This window comes from Rhodamnia argentea, chromosome 10 (genome assembly GCF_020921035.1).
Source record: "Rhodamnia argentea isolate NSW1041297 chromosome 10, ASM2092103v1, whole genome shotgun sequence".
Classification (NCBI taxonomy): domain Eukaryota; kingdom Viridiplantae; phylum Streptophyta; class Magnoliopsida; order Myrtales; family Myrtaceae; genus Rhodamnia; species Rhodamnia argentea.
The window spans coordinates 13,621,114-13,642,421 of record NC_063159.1 but is presented as its reverse complement, the minus strand read 5'-3'; the positions used below and the strand labels follow the sequence as shown (position 1 = coordinate 13,642,421).

At 40.8% G+C, this 21,308-nt stretch overlaps 2 protein-coding genes across 4 annotated transcripts; both read right to left on the bottom strand.

The window, feature by feature from the left end:
* Nucleotides 1-11,539: 11,539 nt before the first annotated feature.
* On the bottom strand, nt 11,540-13,845 carry LOC115733100 (transcription termination factor MTEF18, mitochondrial-like). Of its 2 annotated transcripts, none has more exons than XM_030663780.2 (2): nt 13,437-13,845; nt 11,540-13,399 (listed from the first exon to the last, which is right to left on the bottom strand). In XM_030663780.2, exon 2 carries the CDS (start codon nt 13,382-13,384, stop codon nt 11,657-11,659), a length of 1,728 nt encoding a protein of 575 aa, XP_030519640.1. In that variant the 5' UTR covers nt 13,385-13,399; nt 13,437-13,845; the 3' UTR covers nt 11,540-11,656. The 2 variants fall into 2 exon arrangements, with proteins under 2 accessions (XP_030519640.1, XP_030519632.1); XM_030663772.2 differs by having other exon boundaries at nt 11,540-13,406; nt 13,444-13,845.
* Nucleotides 13,846-16,132: 2,287 nt separating this feature from the next.
* Nucleotides 16,133-18,668, bottom strand: LOC115733695 (transcription factor HHO2). 2 transcript variants are annotated; one of them, XM_048286117.1, is made up of 7 exons: nt 17,900-18,668; nt 17,607-17,802; nt 17,450-17,526; nt 17,317-17,356; nt 17,173-17,227; nt 16,982-17,051; nt 16,133-16,745 (listed from the first exon to the last, which is right to left on the bottom strand). In XM_048286117.1, the coding sequence occupies exons 1-7, from the start codon at nt 18,578-18,580 to the stop codon at nt 16,572-16,574; spliced, it is 1,293 nt and encodes a 430-aa protein (XP_048142074.1). In that variant the 5' UTR covers nt 18,581-18,668; the 3' UTR covers nt 16,133-16,571. The 2 variants fall into 2 exon arrangements, with proteins under 2 accessions (XP_048142074.1, XP_030520187.1); XM_030664327.2 differs by having other exon boundaries at nt 16,133-16,763; nt 17,900-18,667.
* Between the last annotated feature and the right edge of the window lie 2,640 nt (nt 18,669-21,308).

The window sequence follows — 21,308 nt, the reverse complement described above, 5'->3', positions numbered from 1 at the left end:
TTCGAAGTTTCGAAAGACGTCTCTATCGGTCGATCAGCTTACGGGACCAGTTTGAGGACTCAAACTTGGCAAATTCCTCGCTTGTCTCAGCGTTTTCTATTCCTGCTCCAAGGCTCCTATTACTATGTCTGGAAAAAGGGGAGGATGGAAAATGTGGTTGGAAAATGGGAAAAAAGGGGACAAATAAAAATAAAATAAAAATGTCATTTTTCTCAATAAAGTATTTCTCCCCAAACACAACCTCGGAGTTTGCCCTATTTCTGGACAAATACCCGGTGCTTTTCAATTTCTTTTTTTAAATTTTTGTGTTTCAAATTCCCCATTTATTAAATATTTATTTATATATTCTTTGATGCAAAGCAATTAAGCAAAAGAAAGAGTGCCGTATCAGATTCTCATTACTTCTAGTTTTGTTTTCATCAAACTTTGTCCACTAATCCTAATCCTAATCCTAATCTAATGACTCTTAAGAAGTGGATCTCTTGAATGCCATTTAAACGCATCTGTAAGTTCTAAGCATGAGGAGTTCAAAGGTATTTATGATCCATAAGAGAAAGGAGTCACTTGGTTTATTTTTTTTCCCACTTTTTATGTCAATTATGTCATAATTATTCGATAAATACTTTTTTGGGCAGTTGATTTTTTCTTACTCAAGACATCCTCTGTCTTTTCTCTTGCCTGGCCGATCCTCGCCATGATCTCTATATCTCCATGTGCATAGCCAAGAGAGATGAAGATATCCCGATGACGCCTCCGTTCTTAATTTAGTTGTTTTCGACTTTTGCGCTTACGCATGGCACGGGCTCATGACCGGTGCTAGATGAGGTACAAGCGTACAGCTTAACCCTACCAATAATGGCAATAAAGTTGCCGACGAGATAAAACTTCAATCTTGTTTGTTGAGAATGATTCCAAAGCCATCACCAAACTTACCAGCCCAAAATATCAGGGGCAAACATTATCGGCCATAGTTTGCTTAAAGATATCTGAAAACCATTGAGCTTTCATTTTGTATTTGAAGTGCAACATAGCTTTCGAGAATGAAATCAACCCGCTGATTGGCTTCCTATCCCGAAATCGATAAAGCTTTTGGACACGAGTTTTAGTCTTGGTCTTAACATTTTTTTAAAAAAAAAAAAAAATCTCACATGGCAGAGAAGTGGGCTTTTATGTGTTTTGTGGCTGGGGTGCATTATTTACAAGTGGACCGGTTGCCAAACCTTAATTAAATCGCACTTGACATTGACCTTAAATCTTTCTCATCGTTTTCTGCTACATTGAATTTCGTAAAGCCAACTGGCAAGAGAAAAAAAGGGAAGCTTTATGGGAATGGTTAAGATACTTCAACTTCAAATTAACCGACTCCAACTACCGTCGAGGGATGGCCATAAAGAAAACCTGCCATGGATTTCCTTTTAGCTACCATCAGCTCGATCTAACTGCTCGTATAAAGCGAGCTAATACCTGACAATTTTCCCGTTTAAAGGGAGACTCGTACAGCTTCGTGGTTTTTGTTAGAGAGAGAGTATTAGATAAGCTCGTTCTACCATTCATACGGGGTGACACGATCAATCACAGTATAAAAATTGCCACGACTCCAGCGTCGGAATCACATTATATATCTCAATTGTAACGTAATTAAACATTAGAGTACCAGTAGCCCCACAAAAAAAAAAACGACTTTATAATTTCTAGTAGAACATTCCGAATAAATTTTTTAGATAAATAGTACCACGAGAATGATAGTGAAGCAACCCGATAGCATATTCAATTTCAATCTCAAACTTTCCTAAGATAATCCTGTGAAAAGCCCATGCTTGTTGTTGAAAGTTCACCAAAATAGGACCATTAAAGTAATAATAATGGTCCCATTTTTTTTTTTTATGGAAGTTTGGCAATTGCAAATGGTCCACTTAAAAAGCCAAAGTTTATACATTTCTAACGTCAAAGGGCTATATCCTATACACTTATTGTCTCTTGATTGCCCATCCCCTCTCCTTCTCTCTCACACACACACCCGCATGCAAGGTGGGCAGAGAAGTTTAGCGTCGCGACAAGTCTCGAAATTACAGTTATTCTCTTGAAAGAATTCGAGCGTCAAGGTACGGTAATCAAGATCGATCATGATGGAGCCCATCCAATGCTCATCGGTCCACCTGAGAGCCTGAGTTTTCAAGCCGACAGTCATCATCGCACATCATTCTCAAATTCGAATCACTCGATCCATTTACCAATGCAAGGCTATATTCCACGTAGCGGGGGCGGGCGAAATCGAATCACTTGATCCACGCCCTTCATTCCTAATCAAATCCGAGTTTCGCGACGCTCCGGCCCGACCGGAGCCATTTGGCCATCTTACTAAGCAATTTAACTCTTTGCTATGCAATCAGTACAATACAAAGGTGGAGGGGGGAGGCAAAAGGCTCCTTTCTTCCCCCATCTCTCCAGCCAAAACCCTTTATAGTTTTCTTGGTAAACGAACCACATATTCTCTGCCTTATCGAGCAGGGATAATCGGGGAAACCTAAAAGCAGAGAGCCCTATGGCCCCTAGACAAAGACAGAGAGAGAACTCAAAAAGGAGGTTCAAACGAAAGGTGGGCTTTCAGTCAAAAGCAGAACGGTCCTGTTCTAGTTAAAAGATTCCCACTAATGGCGAAAACCAAGGGGAGAGCAGCACGTCCATCGAACTCGGCGACCCATTTCGATTTCTGGCAATTTCGTCCCCACGTCGAACCGAAGACCAAATCAAGACAAAGAGTACTCTCGCTTCATTTAAGAGTTTTTGGCAAAAATTTTGGATGGATCTTTGCCACGTCGCTATTGGCTGATCCATACGCCTCCTTCCCTCCGAGAAAGCACAGTTCGTTTCGTCAAAAGAGAGAGAAAGAAAGAGACATAAATGATTCATCAATCTTAATTCAACACGTAACGTGTTTCCTTAAATGTAGCGCAATGTACAGTGCCGTTCCCGAACTTTTAAATTATTCAATGTGATCTCCGAAGTTTTGATACGTGTTCAGCTTTGTCCTAAGACTGTATGAAAATATTCTGTGCTTGAATTTGATTTAAATGGAAGGACGACGGTGAATATTTTTATATGTTTTATGGATTAAATTATTGAAAAAAATAAAAGTTCGGAGATCACATTACATAACGAGCCAAAATTCAATGATTATTTATGATATTATTCCCTTTAGAAATTAACTTAATTTTAAAAAATTTTTAAGGATAGATTTCTTATTTTCCTCCCCTCTTTTGCACAATTAGCAAAAACAGTGCGTTGATCGATGCCAATTGCCAATTTCGTAGTGTCATTGGCGGTCCATTACGCATCAACTCCATCTTTTCTTTGGGGGGCACATCGCCGAAAAGTAGAGAATGCCTCTTTTCAGTTTTCAAGGTAGCTTTTTTTTTTTTTTTTTTATGGATTTTCAGCTATATATATATTTTTTTACCTATTTTAACTCTAACTTTCCTTTCACCGACTTTTACTCTACTTCTTTACGGTGCATGGGAATTGAACTCGTCCTGATGATACCAACACCCCTACCCCCAATCTCTTTACCGGTGGGATCGCTACCTATTGGCGGATTTTTAAAGGTAGCCGAATCAACGGGGAATTTAATAACTTCCTACCCCGATAAAAGAACATTGTTGAAAATTAGAAAAATTTCAAAGCATTCTCATTTTCTCAAATGAGGACTTTAAGTGTCATCATTATTTAAAAAAAGAGCATGACCAATGATATTTTTGCCTTCTTACATTTTCTTTATTTTTTCATTTTTTCCTTTATTTTATTTATTTATTTATTATTTTTTTGTCTCTTTCTCGTTGCTAGGCGGCCTCGATTGCAACCGCGAGGGCTTGCCTCGCTCTACCTAGGCAAGGGCCGGTCTCGCAGATGCCAACGAGGGCTTGCCTTACCCTACTCGGGCAAGGCCATCTAGCCCTTGTTGGTGGCTGGCCACCAGTGAAAATGAAGGAAAAAAAAGAAAAAAAAGAAAACAAATCACAAAATGTAGACAAAAATACCCATGGTCGGGGCCTTCTTTGATACAAATATGTCACTTCAAGCCCTTATTTGAAACAAAGTTCACTTTAAACACTTATTTGAGAAAATAAAGGCATTTTAAGTCCTTAATTGGACATTTCCCTTGAGTTTTCGTGAGAATAACATGCATTCCCCCTTGTCTTCTGCTTAAGATTTATATTGAGATCAACCGTGTAGTAATAAGCGCACTGAAAACAAAACAACCAATCGCGTTTCACACTAATTTTTCGATGTGATTAAGATGGTCGGGTCCAATCTGAGTGGATCACCCACCATGAGGATCATATTGCCGTGCTACATTAGATCAATGTGTGTACATCTAACCCTAAAATTCTTCATCAGGAATGGCATAGAACGTAGGCCTGCCCAAAACATGCTTCAAGTTTGGCTGGCCTGATTTTGTTTAGGTTAGCTTGTGAGTTGCCAAATCCACGATCATGTCTATAAAAGACCACCTATTCATTCAAACAAAATTATCCAAAAAATCCTAAACTCATTGCACTTTTATTAATTAAATCTTAAATCTTTTAATGTGCCATTTGATTCATAAATATTTTCATGTTTTGCCATTTGAGTTCACCCAGTCAATTTTGGCTGAAAATAGTTGACGTGAATGCCAAATGTCCTACGTGGCATGGTTGGCGTTAACGTGGTTGGCGTTGACGTGGACAAATGTTTATTATATTTAAATATTTTTCAAATTTTTCTTATTTTTAATTCTTTTCTTTTCTTTTTCCTTTTTCCCTTTTCTTCTTTTCTTCTTTTTCCTTCTTCTTTTTGGCCTTTCTTCTTTCTTTTTCCCTCCATCGGCCTCGGTCAAGGGTGGCCCTTGCTAGACTAAGCGTGGGTGGCCCATGCCCAAGGCCGGTGGCCTTCGCTAGTGACATTTAAAAAAAAAAATAAAAAAAGAGAAGGAAAGAAAAAAAATTAAAAAAATATTTTTATCGGCGCCAACCGTGCCATATAGAACGGTTGATGTTCACGTCAAAGATTTCTTGTCAAAATTTTCCGGGTGAACTCAAATGACAAAAAGTATAAATATTTATGACTTGATTGACACAATTAAAATGATTAGGACTAAATTGACAAAAGTGTAATATGTTATAGATTTTTTCAGACAATTTTTCCTATTCATCCACGTATCAAAATTTCGCCTCCGCCTCTGCTCATGTACATGCTCACACTCTGCGTAACCAAGGGCAAAGGCTGAAAGTGGGCACGTTAAAAGGGAAAACAAAAGGAGCATAAGCCAATTTTCAGATGCAACTACAACTACTAACTAGCTATCAAAATCAAAGCGGTGATTTTTGAGTCACGAAAATTCTCAAACTAGTACACCCGCACTACATTTCCTCTAAATTAATGCATAGTTACCATGTTTACCGCAATGTCTAGTAAATATGACATGAAATGTCACTTTGAGTAAATGTGACAATGATGTACCGGTTTGAAAATTTTTGCAACACAAAAATTATGAGTGTAGGTACAAACAGGGGAATCAAACCGCAATCGATACGTTGGGTCCATTCCACATTTGTGGAAGTACTATTTTTTTTTTTTTTGGGCCGAAATTGGAAGTACTATTTGAGAAAGCTACAAAATGACATCAATATTAAATAGTTAGGGTCCTAGTGAACAATTTTTTTTTTTTTGGGGCCAAGAATTGGTGAACACTTCAGTGGGCACATTTTTGACATAATTGTTGCTTTGTGGAAGAAATAAAGGTCCGAAGTCTTCCTTTGGCCGGAAAAAAGGGTGATTTTTCCTATCTTTCCATCATAATTTAAGATATAACCTAAAATCCAAAAAAGAAAATAATATATATATCAATCAATATTCGTACACCGCGAAAGTTTCAAATGTTCAGAATTAGAGAAGAATACGTGCCTAGCGGGATTTAGATAAAGCGTACAAGCCAAAAGTCCATCCACACACGATTTAGTAGAGATGTCAAATGGGTGGATAGGATCGAATATGATCCGACCTATATTGACCTGTTTTGACCCATATTTAACGACCCATACCGGACCTAACTCGCAATCGACCCATACTCGGAACCGACCCGTCTTGACCCATATTATCAAAAGCACTAATATTCTAAGAAAACCTATATGATGCATTTAACCTATTTTAAACTCTTCACATATATATGTTACATGGATAAAAACTTCACATAAAAAATTTCTTCATCAGCACTAATATGTTTCCTTAATAAAAAATTCACATAAAAAAATATAAAAACTTCTCATTTAACCTATACGTGCTTAATGTTTCCAAAAATTGCTTCATGCACAAAAAAAAAAAGCGTGAGAAGTCAGTTATCTCAAACTTTTTTATTTCTCTCCACGATGAATCCTTCGAAAAATTAGGAAGTCTTCAAATCCATAGCTTTTTTCCCACCAAAAAAATAATCCATACTTTCAATTTGCTTTTGTCTTTGTCCCGCCTTATGTCTTGGAACACAAAGTCGGATCAAAAGTGGTACATCCGTGCCACATTTACGCCAAACTAATTTTTGTGTGATAAGAACTCCCGAACCGGTACATTTGTGCCACATCCACCTCAAACCAATGCACTCGTACCACATTTATCCTAAACTAACTTTAATGTCACAAAAAATACTAAATTAGTATAGCCATGCCACATTTACCCAAAAAAAAAAAAATTTCCAGACTTACTATCATTTGGGGTAAAGGTGCTACGAGTATATCGGTTTAGGGTAAACGTGGCACATGAGCATACCGATTTGAGAATTTTTGTGACACAAAAATCAATTTTGGGTAAATGCATCACAGATGTATTAATCTGGGTTTTTTTTTTATTTATGGTATTGGCCCTATTAAAAACTATTTTCATTATCATAACAATCTCATATGTTTTTTATTTTGATTTTCAGAAAGCAACACATGTCTTGAAAAAAAAAAGACAGGAATAAATGCATTGTAAAGGAACAGACACGATGGCATCACACAAGTGAAACTGCCCCTCGTTCCATAAGCTAAGAAGAAATCGAGAGCCATTATAGCATTAGCGTGCGTCTATATAATATTTGAAGGCAAGGAGGAACGACGATGGTAGCAACCCACTCTGGTTGCTACGTTGAGGGAATACTGCGGACCCTAGTTTCTCATACCGTACGCCCCGTGAGATTAGGGAAATCGAGAGACCACATATGACCCCTGGCGATTAGCGTGCGTCTATATAATATTTGAGGGCAAGGGGGAACCTGGATAATCCGAGCGTCTTTCCAATTTTTCTCGATTCTCTAGCAATCCCGATTCTGTTTGATAAATCCCTTGAGCTACCATAGTGCCCCTCGCTTAGTTAGGAAATGTTGGATTTGAATCCTAAGTACTCATTCCATCCATAAATTCACGAGTTCGTTACCGTAGTCTCACCGGCGTAATCGAAGGCGGGAATTAGAAAGTCTTCCCATACGAGGCCGCAAAGAAAAATGATTATGTAACTGTCCTTGATTCACTATAAGATTAACAGCTTATTCTAGATCACAGATAATAAACAACTATAAAATATTGTGGAGTTTTGCTCTTTCAAGAATTTGTGGCCTCACAATAAACTGTTGTTACTATTATAGTCATCCAAAAACTGTTATGCTAGCAGAAAAAACCGGTGGCTATATCCAAGGCATAAACTGGTTCGAGGTCTCGAACAGTTTAGCTTCGGACTACAATGCTCGGCTGCCAAACGTGCGTGTGTCATCGTAATTACGTTTTCTTAAGATCCATACACAAAAAAACTGCATGAAGATACGCACGCCACTGCTGAGTTAAGAGATCAATCTGTTGGCAAAACATGACACGAGAAAAGAAAGCACAAACAAAACAGAACCGGCAGCGTGTGATCCAAAACGTCCGGACAGTATCGTCCACGTCGCTCCGCAATACAAGTCTTGAAAAGAACTTAACGATGAATCTAATAACATCAGTAGCGATCTTCCCCGCAGTTGTTGCCGAAGGGAAGCAGTCCTACGGAAGCCAGGCTTCTCAATTTAGGACAGACGACGGTAGCAACGACAACCAATCTTACTGTCTTCACGTTTCAAGAGGAGCAGAAGAAGAAGAAGAAGAAGACAAGAATCGGCAGACCCTGTTGTAGTCCCGTGAATGGTCGTCCTTAGGAGAATTTGGAGTTTACAGTCGCTTGAGGAGTACTTGTGCATCTGGCGATGCGAGGACTTGACCTAGCGTTGACCATTTGTCGGCTAGTTGCTTCCTACGAGCAAGTCATGAGCCTGGTTTGTTTAACTCGAGAAACCTTGATATACACGAAGGAACAGTAGAATCTAGTGTCCAATTAGCCGTGAGTTTTTGAACGCGATGTCTGCTAGATGTCCGCGCCTAGCTTGTTCCATATATCGACAAGCAGTTACAAATCCGGGAGACATGATACGAGCCTATCAGAACTTTAAATGATCGTGAAACCTTTGCTAGGATGACCGCTGCCGTCATTCTTAAGAGTAGCGGGGCAGTTTCATCCGCAAGATCTTGTACCCACAAACTTTTGAAAACGAGATTGCTCTTGTTGCTTCGTAGATGCTGAAGGAACACATTCGCCCCCAATAGCATGGGGATTCGACTGTCTGGAGGACCATGGATCGCCTTGCCGGTCTAACAAAACCGGTTAAGCCGAGGCTTCGGCTTGTGCAAGCTACTCTACATGATCGATGGGGTTTGAACAGGTGAATTCCATTATACCGAACTGAAAATCTCCTGACACCGTAGCCAACAACGTCGATATTAAAAAGTCAATTCATTGTACCGTCGACGATGTGTGATGCTAATCGCTAGCCGACTTATCCTCCACCAATGTTATGGTCCCCTTCCGTCAATCTCACGAGGGTCATATCCACTCTCCACTCAATCAAGGCGGCACGGTAAATTGAAAAAAGAAGAAGAAGAAAAGCTCAAATTGATTTTCGGGACACTCAGGCTTGAACTTAATCTCAACTATGTCAAAGTGACATTGTAATTGCGGGGTTTTATCCACCGATGGAAAAGTGCAAATCTTTATTTCGACAGATCAAATCATGCCACGCCTCGAGTAACATCCTAGATCAAGTTAGGCCCGAGCCACTCTAACGATCTAAGTTTACTTGCGGTTGAGTAAGTATCCTAGTATTGCTAACAATTCACATGATACAGTGACGAGTAAGTGTACCAATGATTGTCCATGAATACAACGACTCTTGAGTTATCTTGTACCAATACCAATCTTGCTTATGTGTCATGGAGGATCGTTTGGTACACTTACTCGTCACCATGACATGTAGATTATCAGTGATATTAGGACATTTACTTGATTTTGCATGTGTTTGGGGATTACGCATATATTTTCTTTGATAGTGCACATCCTTGGTTGATCATATTTGAGGTTATGTTTTATCTTATTACCTTAAATAGTCATATAATAAATCTTACAAAAAAGGCTCCATATACTCTTTTCTACACACATCGAAATACATATCGAAATTTCTCGATTCTTATCTATCGTGTTATTCTTAATGTACAAACCCCCAAAAGAAAGGAGGGGGAAAGAGAAGGGTCTCTACATGCTACAGTGGTACGTGCGTCACGAGGGCACAAGGAGCGTCATTTAGTAGGAGCAACGATAAACAAATTTCAAGAATGGAGAGGTGGGAGTTATAGGAACCAACGCCTTTTACCCTATTATTCAAATTCCTAAAGAATGCAAGGGCCATATTTAGTACACTTTCCCCAACCCGACCTCATGGCTTTGCGCCGAATCCAACGTAAATTTGAGAGCGTCGTTTGTTCAGGACGAGGTTTTCAAGGTCGTGTGGCAGACGCGTGAGCAGAACTCCCCCCCACTTCAAATTTATCGTTCTTGGGTCCTGATTTTTATATATATGAAGAAAAATGCGGCTTCCAGACGGGGAAGACAGGAAAAAACTGACCAAAAGAGAGAGAGAGAGACGAACGAGAAATGTGACAAAAAAAGTTGTTCGCTTTTTCTCGACATCAACATGGGACGTGCTCCATGTGGCGTGTGTGGAGATTCCGCTGACTCCTTTTCTATAAAGATGTGTGGATTCGAAACATATGGTAGTTAACTTTGAGGAATTTTGATGAATTCTTCTTCTTCTTCTTCTTCTTCTTTTAATTATTCCTAGAAGTTGGAGGGGACCAACGTCGTAATTGTAGGATGCCGTATTTCATACGCAAACGGTCCACCCGAGTTGGAAGTGGATGATTCTCGTATTCATCTGGACTTTAAGTGGACCTTGAAGAGTAGGAACAGTTTCATGATGCAAAGCCGAACGGGAGGTTACGAAGATCATGGAAGCGGAAGAAAATTATGGAAACGCGGAGCGGCCGGAGGGCCGATTGCGCACGTGGAAGAAGAGAACGTGCTCGAGGTCAAACTTGGAAATCATCGAGCATCGTATCTACAGGGTTAACGCAACACAGGAACGAAATAGTACACTGAGTAGGAAAGAATTTTGCAAGGGCGTGATTACAACAGATTAACATTAGGTGCTCCGAAATGATTGGGACGCATGTTGCAGAGATGCAAATTCAAAAGGGCCCATCGCTCTTCGGCTATGTCCTTGGGGGTGTGTGTACCTGAGCCGACGAGCATTTGAAGTATGGGAAAATCTGGGATCTAGAAAGCTTAGGAAAAAAAGTTCCTTGGCCCAATGGCAGTTGATGGATCGGTTGTTGCACCGCAGATCAGCGTTCAACAACAGCCGCCCAAAAGATTTTCTTCCCCAACCTTTCTAGAGTTTCGATCTTTTTGCACCATGATTCTCAGTTAACGTTCTAATAATGTTGCACCTGTCTGGCTCCACCACCCTGTAGGTGTGGCTACTGCTAGTCAGTTACCATAGCGCTATGCTTGCACATCCCTTTTCCCCAGTTACAGAGCCGAAACATGGTCCTAGGCCTGCTGTCTTGTTCGATCACGTCTAGGTTTCTTTTCCAGGTTCGCATTCCTTCTGTTTAATCACATCTGCTTCTTGCATCTGTAATTTTAGCAACCCAACCGCATGACAACGGTACTCCTCCAAACAAGGACTGCCTGACAACTGAACTCGACGTAAACCATGATAAGTAACAACATATGAAGTTCTCATGGATCATATGAAGCTATCTCGTCACAATCAGTCTTTCCAACCAGAACTATTTCTGTAGCATACTAATTATAAGGCCTCTACTAATAAAGAACTAACAACACGCAGTAATGCAAGTGATCAAGTTCTCTCATGAACGATGTCTCTCTGACTCAGCTTTTCCATGCTTCTTTTTTGTTTTTTTCTCTCCTGAAAACAAAGTCTCCCTCATGAAGCTTGATGAATACCACTTCATGTTAGTGACGACTCTTGGAGAGAGTTTTCGAACAGGATATCCAAGTGCAAAGTCCTTTTGAATTCACACATTGCCGACAATTTGCGAGAAGTTTTTTCGAGTCAACAGAGGATATTGCAGGAAGAGAAGAGGCCAAGGACCCCAAAAATTGGCATCTTAATCTTCATGCCATTAATATGAAGAAATGTATAAGTTAGCTTTAGTCTAGAATACAAGATAACCATACACCTCGCTTGCCCACTTGCTAAACTTATTCAAGAAGCATGCACTAGACACTCTGCGTGGGCAAATTTCTTATTCAACTTTTGCCAAACTTCCGGGCCACTAGGATGTCGATTTACAAACTGCCTAACAAATTTCCTATCTGAGCATCCAATGAAAGTACTTAAGGCCAAGTCAGGATCAGCTGCTCCTTGGTCTTTCAGCCAACTATACATGGAATGTCTAAGTTTGATTCTCTGAATCTTATAACCAAGAAAAGCTGGAAATTTAACTAAGGCAGTCAAGGGCCAACCCAATTCATTCATGAGAAAATCCATTTTCATCTCAATCACATCCTTTGACATGTTAAGAATTTTGGGACATACAGTCAGCATTTTGATGACATCCTGCCGATCCAAACCAGCACTCACAATGCAATCAAACCTCTCCTGAAGATCTTCGGCTTTGCCTCTGAATAACTTGGCGGCCTCACTTATCTTGGTTAAATCATCAGTAAACCCCAATCCCAACAAAAACTTAACCTTCAGCAATTTCTTACCCTTATCAGGTAGTCGCTCCATTTGTGATCCAAGAACCCAATTCTTCATTTCTGTTGGGTGATCCTCGATGATTTTACAGAGCCGTTTTTTCCCAACATTTAACCTAGCAAATACTGTGTTAGGTTTCTTCAGAGTACATTCACCCAACCACAGGGAATGAGAGCGTAAAATCTTGCTAACGTCTTCAGTCGGCATGTCAATCTCAGTGAGGAACAGAAAACACCGTCTCAAATTTGACAAAAACTTTCCAACTTGGACATTTGGAAACTGCAAAAACATTGACCGTATTTCACATACAGAGGATCCAAATTTTAAGAGATAAACAATGAGGGAACATGTCTTGTCCCCTGAACCTTCAAAGAGAATTCCCGGATGGCGTCTTATTAACTCACTCAACTGCTCCTCATTGCAACCTATCTTGCTAAAGAAGCAGAGAAGCTCAAGAATCTGACTCCATCTATAACAAGCCTCTTCAGAAATATTCTCTTCAATTAGTGTGAACTGAAATCCAAGATTCTTCAAATTCTCCAATACCTCAACGAAGTCCTTATCAACATCTCCAGTCAAAAGATAAGGACTTGCAGCAATAACCTTAGCCATAGTAGACTGACTAAGCCCCAGTTTCTCATAGGCATTAATCTTCAACATCAAAAGCCCACGATCATAACGGAAAATTTCAGGAGCCTCCCTGTATACTCTCCCCATCTTCTCACGTGCAATCCCATATTCACAAAGTACATGATAGTTTTCCAACAACAGCTGATCATCAATTAAAAACATCCTCTCTCTCGGAAGAAGCTGAACATAATCAGACGGGCTCAAACCCAGACTCTCGAAAAATGGCTCGAATTCATTTATAGGGTGGTAGCGCAGGAACCGCGATATGGATGCCCCAATGTTCTCTCCAGCATCGATTTTCTGCAGAAGCCTATCGAGAAACTGAGGTGAATTTTTACTTATAAACTCTGCATCCATGAAGGGCAAGCCTCGAGTCAAGTGCAAGTACTCCATAATCGCATCTTGCGCTAGTCTAAGAGTCGCACCACGAGTTCTCCCCAATTTTCCATTGTTATTCAGAGAATCCTCCATCAATCCCACATGACAACTTCTTGTCGTCCCATAAAGTTCAGGGCTCTGAGCAATCTGAAGCAACCCTCTCGGCCAAAACTTGGTTTTGGATGACTTAACCAGGCTAACTACATAAACCGAACAGACCCTCATCGTACTAGCTGGTACTTACTCTGAGTTTGTATAGACGGGTCATCACTCGTTATTACTCCTAATCGTAAAGAGGGTCATAAGTGACGAAACCACAAACAATTTTGAGCTTCCACGAATTCTAGTTACGTCGTCGATTGTCGTACCTTGCGCCAAATCTTGCTGCTTCCACCCTCTGAGTAGAGATTGATGGAGCCTCGTGTGGATGGAGCGCGACGGAGGGGCCTTCGTGAAAGGAGGAAGGAAGATGATGGAGGGAAATGCCGCTCGTCAGTTGCTCGACAGAGTGGGAGTGGCCTCCTTGATTTCAACAAGTGGGCGAAAAGGGCCGACGCGATTCAAAACCACCGCGCGTGGCGGCGGCGGCGGCGGCGGCGGCAGTGCGCTGTACAAACTGGGCTATGAAGCCAACCGTTTACCGGGTTGCTTGGATCAAGCTCAACGGGAGGGCTGATCTAAATGCCTACGGAACAGATAGCGGGGAATTAATCAGTGGATCTTGAGGAGCTATTGGACCTGACCCAAGCCTCAAGTCTTAGGCCCGAGCGGTTCGAAAGTGCAAATTGGGTTAAGGTATGAGCATATCACATATGGTTCTCCTCTTGAGCCTTACCTAGTCAGTTTGGTCGGCTCAGGCCGGCCTAGAACCGTTCCATTATCTGAAGTGTAAGTTTTTCCTGAATCGTGATGGACCTTGCGTATCGATCTGATCTTATGGTCTTAATGATCAAGGATCATGCGTTAGGTGACCCGCGAGGCCGGGCTTGTGAGCACAAGGCCCGAACGGCAAACGATTGTGTTTACGGAACGGCGCTGCTCGGGAATTTTCAGATGAATGATAGAAAGTTTCAGGAATCAAATGTTTCATAATTAACTTGTCATGCAACCGTGGCCGATGCGGCCCATGTTGCATATTCATTCGAAAAAGCCGAACCATGTAAATGTTTCTCCCCCTTCCTAGAGTTCCAAATGAGGAAAAAGCATTGAGTTTCATTCTTTTCACAGTATATCAAGAGCACACGATCAACTCTGCTAGACGCGCGAATCCAAGTTACGTCTACAAATTGAAGAAAACATTTTATGATTTAAAACAAGCTCCAAGTGGGTAATATGGGAAGATCGCAGAAAGTCTGGTGCAAAGTAGCTACTCAGAAGCAACGACAGATTCAAGCCTGTTTGTGAAGGAAGAAGGCGAAAGGCTTGCAATAGTATCGATTTATGTGGATGATCTAATCGTCACTTGATGAAGATGAACACGAGATATATTGAATTAGATCCAATTACTCTGTTCGGTTTAAGATGGAGGAGTTTAGAGAACTAAAACACTTTCTAGGACTCTGAGGTTTGAGTAACGCGTTAAAGGGTTAATCTTTTCCTTTGGCAAAGTACGAGATATGTTACGAATGGATTGGACAAATCTAGCATTATTCTCTGTGTCACTTTGGTTTGGCACCCTCAACTTAAGAAAGATGCTGAGTCCACCTTATTCTTATTCTGTTTGAGATCGCCGAGCCTGCCGATTTGATGTTTAAGGAACAGCATGATCACTAACTGCTACGCTAGCGGTCATGCTAACTGGATTTAACCTCCAAGGCTGGCAAACGGATGGATGTCTTATCTGTATGTCTTAAAGACAACCTGGATAATGTAACAGTTGGAGAACAGCCAAAGCAAGCGATGTGATGATGGAACTTCCAAAGCATGTGTTCATTGTTCTCCTCGGAGGACAACTCCAGACAGGCTGAGGCTGCATCGGCATCATCTGTGTGCGCTGTGTCTTGTCAGAGAATGGGGTGTCGCTAAGATTTAGCAGAAAAGGAGGGCGTCGTGGTAAATCATCCAAAGATCAGGAGATCAAAAATGTGAAGATACCATCAAGAGAACAGCATCGATGGCTGACTGAAGATGATACTAATGAGATAAAAGAGATCAGGAGATTGTGAAGAGTACTAATGTTGTGAAAATCTGCTGCTCATATAGTTAGATTGTTTAGAGATGCAGTTGAATCCTTATCAGTAGTGCTGTTGACAAGATGATCAACAAGAATGTACTGGTACAGAGACAAGCCATTTGCAAAAGTTTCCCCAGCAAAATCAGTTTTTGTATAACCCGATTGATGGTAACATGTATGTGAAGCTCTGATGCAGTAATATGTTCCTATTCACGTTGCCCCCAAACTATTGTTAATTTCTCGAGTTGTGCCCTCCTTTATTCTGAATTCTCAGCCCAAATTTGTGGGATTTTCGAAACTTTTTGGTGCCTATGTATTTAACCCCTGATAAGATATGTCGTGCAGCTGCAGCCCCTGGACTTGAGTAAGCTTCTAAGTTTTCAAAACCTCGCGATTCTGCATTGTCATATTCAGTCTGAATCAAAATTCCACCTTGTTGATAATGTAATGTTTCCTTAACTACGTAATTGAATGAAAACGACCGGAAAAGATTGGCCATTTTGACAGGTACTGGAACGGCAGTACCCGTGATACCTCACAGGACGCAAAAGATGTTTTAGTTGTGTGTTCTTATAGTCTGCCAAGAGACATTTGCATCCAAAGTCTGCGACCCGGTCGTGTCTGTCTGATGAGCATATACTTCTAGGAGATTGTAACAGAAGATATTGCTTAATATGTTTGAAATATGACTGCAATATTTCTTTGAAAATTCATGCTCATTCCCAGACAATCGTGCGATGCGATCGAAGTTGTCAGACAGTTGCACATAAATCACACAGTATATTCTGCGTAAAATGGACTTTCCCAGCAATTTCTCAGTAAGATCCCACCTGTTTGATATAGATTTTGAGACATTATACACAGAGAAACACAGCTTACCTAATCAACACACAAATGACCTGCTCTATGAGATATTTCTTTGCCCTTCCAGAGCTCCAACTTAAAGCATTTCCTGTTACATTCAATTTACAGTGGGTACACTGCAGTAGGCCAAGAACAGCCGTTCATTCTTGACAACCATCGTCTTCTTTGCCTTAGCCAATTTGGTTGCACAGATAGTATCCGCAGCAGGAATGAGTACCTTCATCTTGTTTATTCCTCCACATTGACATATTTCTTTTCTTTATCATGCTGTTTTGCAACTTCTGATTCAGTTTTTCCTTTCTTCCCCGGCCGGAAGAGATTGAGACTGTGGTTACTAGTGAATGGTAGAGCAACAAATTGCGCTACTTGGGCGGCTTAACTTATTTTGGATGGGAAATGAGTGTTGTGAGTATTTTGAAGACCTTCTGTGGCCGAGAAATGAACATCTTCGAGACTATTCACACTTTCACTATTGGAGGGACCGTTGCTTGACTTTTGTTGCTGATCAAACATCATCCTGAGTTGTCTCCCTTGCTCTTCAATTCGCAGCTGCAAAGTCCTCTGAATCTGTCGGAGATATCCGCATAAACTCTTCTTTTAGAGATCAAACTTAGGAATGATGAACCACAGGTTAGTTGAAGAAAACAAAAAAAATACAGTTTAGAAGGCCAAACTTTTTACATTGAATTCACTTCTGAGGAAGTGAAAGTAACACTACATGACGCCTTTCAAAGTCTCTCCATCGTCTGCCCTCTCTTTACTTTAAGAAAGGATCAGAACTTCACCTCAAGTTGTTCATGAAGACGCCTCTGCACATCCAATTGCAGTTGTAATGCCTCTCTTATTTGGAGGCCGCTGCCATACGACAAACTCTTACATTAACACCCGAAGCAACGTGCTCGAGAGGATATATCTAGGTCAAATCATGGAAACAAAAATTGCAAACCGCAGAACATATTGATTGAGCCAGGCTTACTTCTTGATGTCGATCTGGGGAAATTCATTTGAGCTAGTTCTTCTAGCTGTCCTTCCTATTGTTCAATGAAAAGGTTTTAGGACTAATAGCTGATGGGAAGGAATCAAAGAGAATCATTTATCATCACTAGAATAAGAGATTAACCTTCTGCAGAATCTGGCATGTATTTTGCAATTCGATACTTCTGCATCATAAACGAAAAGAATGCAAGAGCTTTAAGATTGACCTTTAATGTAAGTTCATGGCTCATGCAAACAAGTTTCCCAGTTGTGTATACCTGCAAATGACTTTTAATGTGAAAAATTGTTAATCCATCTGAATCCATCAGCTTCAAGATAGCCTTCGGAGTTGCCTCTGTATATGATCAATCATCAAAATATAAAATGAATCTTTGTTCACTCATTGTTTAAACAGATAAGCTATTTATCACTTACTTTCAGCACCTCCGAGGCGATTAACACACTCAACAAACTTCTCGTGCAAATCTTGAGTCCACCTGATTCTCGTTTTATTCGAGAGAACGGAACCTGTTGACATGGTATTAACAGAAGGAAACTTTGAAGGCCGTTTTTCCAACTGAGAAGAGAAGCTGAGTTGTGACAGCAGGTGGCCCGATGAGCCGCACGAGACCTGCAAACAAAGGGCCATTCATTCTAAGTATTGAGAACAAACAGGTTCATATTACTGAAGATAAGCAAAAGCAAGAAACACAATGGAACAGTCAAACCTTTTGGTCCTTTTTTTCAGCAGAAGGAATCGAGAGACACCTCCAGACGGAGGCTGCGTTGTCCCTGAGCAATTTGTCTTGTCTATGAGCAAGAACCTTGCTCTGCTGCGAATTGGTGTACTCGAATCCATAGCAATTCTCAGCGGCTCTATTACACTCATTGCTGCGAGCGGATTTTGCAATAGCCTGCTCTTTCGACTCGATAAAGGGGTCTGACTGATCTCGGAAATTGATCGTGAAACTCTCCCTGGAAGATCGGTACAGAGGGAATTCGGTATCGCATGCTTTGGAAGGTGGCGAGCAATCAGATGAAGGGTTAATGTCGCATCCACACTGCTGAAATCCCATGCAGTGCTCGGCTGCATAGAAAGCTGAAGCCGGTGATTCGAAGCAGCTCAACATTGTAGTACTCGATGATTTAGCAGGTACAAGGTTCTCAGACCGCAAACATATGCCCATGGCTGGTGGCTGGGCGGAGATTCCAGCATTCCAAGGCTGCGGCGCACTGAGCACTTGAGAGTGATGATTGTTGAGCTCAAAGTTGTCCCCGCTAGTCAGTTCATGGTTCGGCCTAATCGGTTCGTGGCTGTATATCTTCTGGGCGTACATCCTACAGGCTACAACAAGCACAAACAGGAAGTGGATAGATTTCTGTTCAATCGGGAACATAATAGACTGCATCAGCTCTCATGCGGACGTGATATTGTCAACAATATTGGAACAGAACGGGTTTCAAAGAGAGGAAAGGGAGATCGTGTGGAACTCAAATGCCTATCCTGGATCCCCTCTTTATATTCCAGGAGGCTTGAGCTACAAGATAAGCATCAAACCTTTTGTTTATTCCTAAAACGGATTTGAATGAACAATTTGATGCAAACAAAGTGCGAGATGCATAGGATACGACAAATCGTTCTAGTAAGACAATCAAAGGGATCTGGTCTGGTTTGGACATTGTGTTGAGATTGGAATCTACAATTCTACACACTGTGCAAAACTAGCAAGGACTATGGACAGATTTACTGCAGATTATTGAAAATTTTACCATCTGCTAAAGGCCTAAACTGCAGAAAAACATCCCATCTGTGTGGAACAGCGGAAGTCTTTAAGCTACAATGCATGATTCCAATGACTTTATTATTTGGTCATATGAATTTTAGAAAGTTCTGTCATGGGCATCTCTGGCTACCTAATTTAATAGGAAACTCTGGCATATATTCATAGACACAAATCTATGATTATTCTCTGTGTCATAGGTACAGATTGCACCGATTTAGCTTGGAAAAAAGGCCAATAAAAAATAAAGTACCCGGATTTCTACCAAAGGAGATGATAGATCCTTCCTTAGCATATGGGAATTCCTCCTGCTTAATGGGTGTCTCGAGTTGCTGAAAAAATTTCTGGAGGGTATCATTTCTGATCTAAATCAGGTTATGGTTGAAGAGGCGAGATTCCACCACACATGTTCAAAGAACCATTTTGGAGGAAAGAAAACCACTTAGACCACACCACTGTTCTGTACTATATGTTGGCAGTCATGGTAGTTGAAGATGCAAAAACTTAGTAGACAAAATTATCCAAACCAATGAGTCTAAAATTGCTGATGTTACTTGTAACCTCAAATTGACAAAGACTTGTTCAGTGGACACAGCCCATTATTAGCTCTAGATATGCATGGAATCGTTAGTCTGAACAGCATTAATTAACCAGCATTAGTTGTATAGAGTATCTGAACATGAACTACAATGCACTTTTGTCCCTGGATCAATGTGTTTTTCCAAGAACTCGAATCGAAGTGGTTTCCACGATCCCCCAATTGAAGGCGGAAAGGTCAATTCCAGATTATAAATCAAGATATCCACATATCACAGAAAGAAAACATGAGGCATGTTTTTGAAACTATCTGTCACAAAGGTGCAATAGAATCGAAACTTTCTTGTTTCCATATTATTTTCATTTCTAGCAAACGAGTCAGCACGGTGACTACAACTTCATCTCCAAAGAGAGAGAATGTGAACGGTTTACAAAGCGAATCATTGATTGAGACTAGATGTGGCCGGTTATGCACAGGCTCCCCAACTTGCAGGAGAGAACCCTGTTCCATTCCATTTTGGGGTCTCGAAAAGAAGAAGAAAACAAAAATCAAAGGTATCGAAACTATAGCGGAGACGCTTTTCCAATGCCTGGATAAGTTGTTTTCTCGACATCTAAAGCCTATCCTTTTCCGGGGCGACAGGTAGAGAAGCTTCGCGTCATTGATTTCACGGCTACCGATCTTCCGTTTCCAGATTCTGTACATGGTTGAACAAAGTAACTTCGGAATCAGACAACAGGAGAACGAACTTTCAAAAACGTAGGTAACAGCACTGTTCAGGTGAATGTGAATCCAATCCCCCCTTAACATGGCAACAATTGCCTAATGGTTCGTTGGAATGTAAATTCATAAGCTAACATGTACCGAGACCCAAATGTTCTCGCGCGACGTGTCTAATTCCTTCGGAATTTTCTTTTCTTCTCCATCCGAATGTGCGAGTTTGATGCGTATATCGCAAAAAAAAGCGCAAAAATCTCAGTGGCCCACGTCTTCCCAAGTCAGACAGATGGTCGTGACGCACGAGATGCGACCGGGCAGGTATCAAGAACTCGACCGTGTTCATCGTTTGAGTTCAAACCACAGCTGTACAGGCTTTGTAAAAACAGGCAGAAACCCACAAGACAAGACAATGTGGCGTTTCCAGGATTGCCTGGATAAAGACTGAATTGTTTATGGTCCCTGTAGTTCATTTAGACAGAAAAGGAGAAAAGGAATTGACAAGGATATCCGATTGACCTTTGAGGCCATGAAGGGGTAACGTCGTTTAAGAATGAATAATCTCACGTAATAACAAACATCAAGTTCAGACATTTTTCCATAAGGACTAAACTGTCTCGTTCAGGAGTCAGGACTGCATGGGAGGATAGAACAATGCACACCGTTTAGCTTATCCTGGTGGATTATCTGCGGGCAATTGGGTTCCTGAATGGCTAGGACGTGAATTAAGTACAACCTTAACATGGAAGATATATTTTTTTTATACACTCATGTCTTTTCTTGGATTAGGAAAAAAAATTGATGCAAAAATTCGACACGTGGAGGGGAAATGGCGGAAAGAAGATACGGGAACATAAGATGAAATCCCCTTTTTCGCTCGATTTTTAACTGTGCATAAGGAGATGCGTTAGAGCTAACCCCGTCAAATAAATGGGTAGGATCGGGATTTGGTTAGATCGAAAATAGATCCATTAATACATTTTGACCCATTTTCATGTGATGCAAATCTAGCGATTCATATCCAATTTGACTCATATTCCTAAAATACTTTTCCATATTTAATCAAATTTAAGAAAACTGAGTTTATGATCCGTTTTGATA

Excerpts from the sequence above, each read along its gene's own strand:
- LOC115733100 (XM_030663780.2), bottom strand. The coding sequence starts at position 13,384 with ATGAGGGTCTGTTCGGTTTATGTAGTTAGCCTGGTTAAGTCATCCAAA.
- LOC115733695 (XM_030664327.2), bottom strand. The coding sequence starts at position 18,580 with ATGCAGTCTATTATGTTCCCGATTGAACAGAAATCTATCCACTTCCTG. Across the intron at positions 17,527-17,606 it reads TCGCCTCGGAGGTGCTGAAA|AGGCAACTCCGAAGGCTATC; the intron begins GTAAGTGATAAA and ends GATCATATACAG. Across the intron at positions 17,228-17,316 it reads CATGCCAGATTCTGCAGAAG|GAAGGACAGCTAGAAGAACT; the intron begins GTTAATCTCTTA and ends ATTGAACAATAG.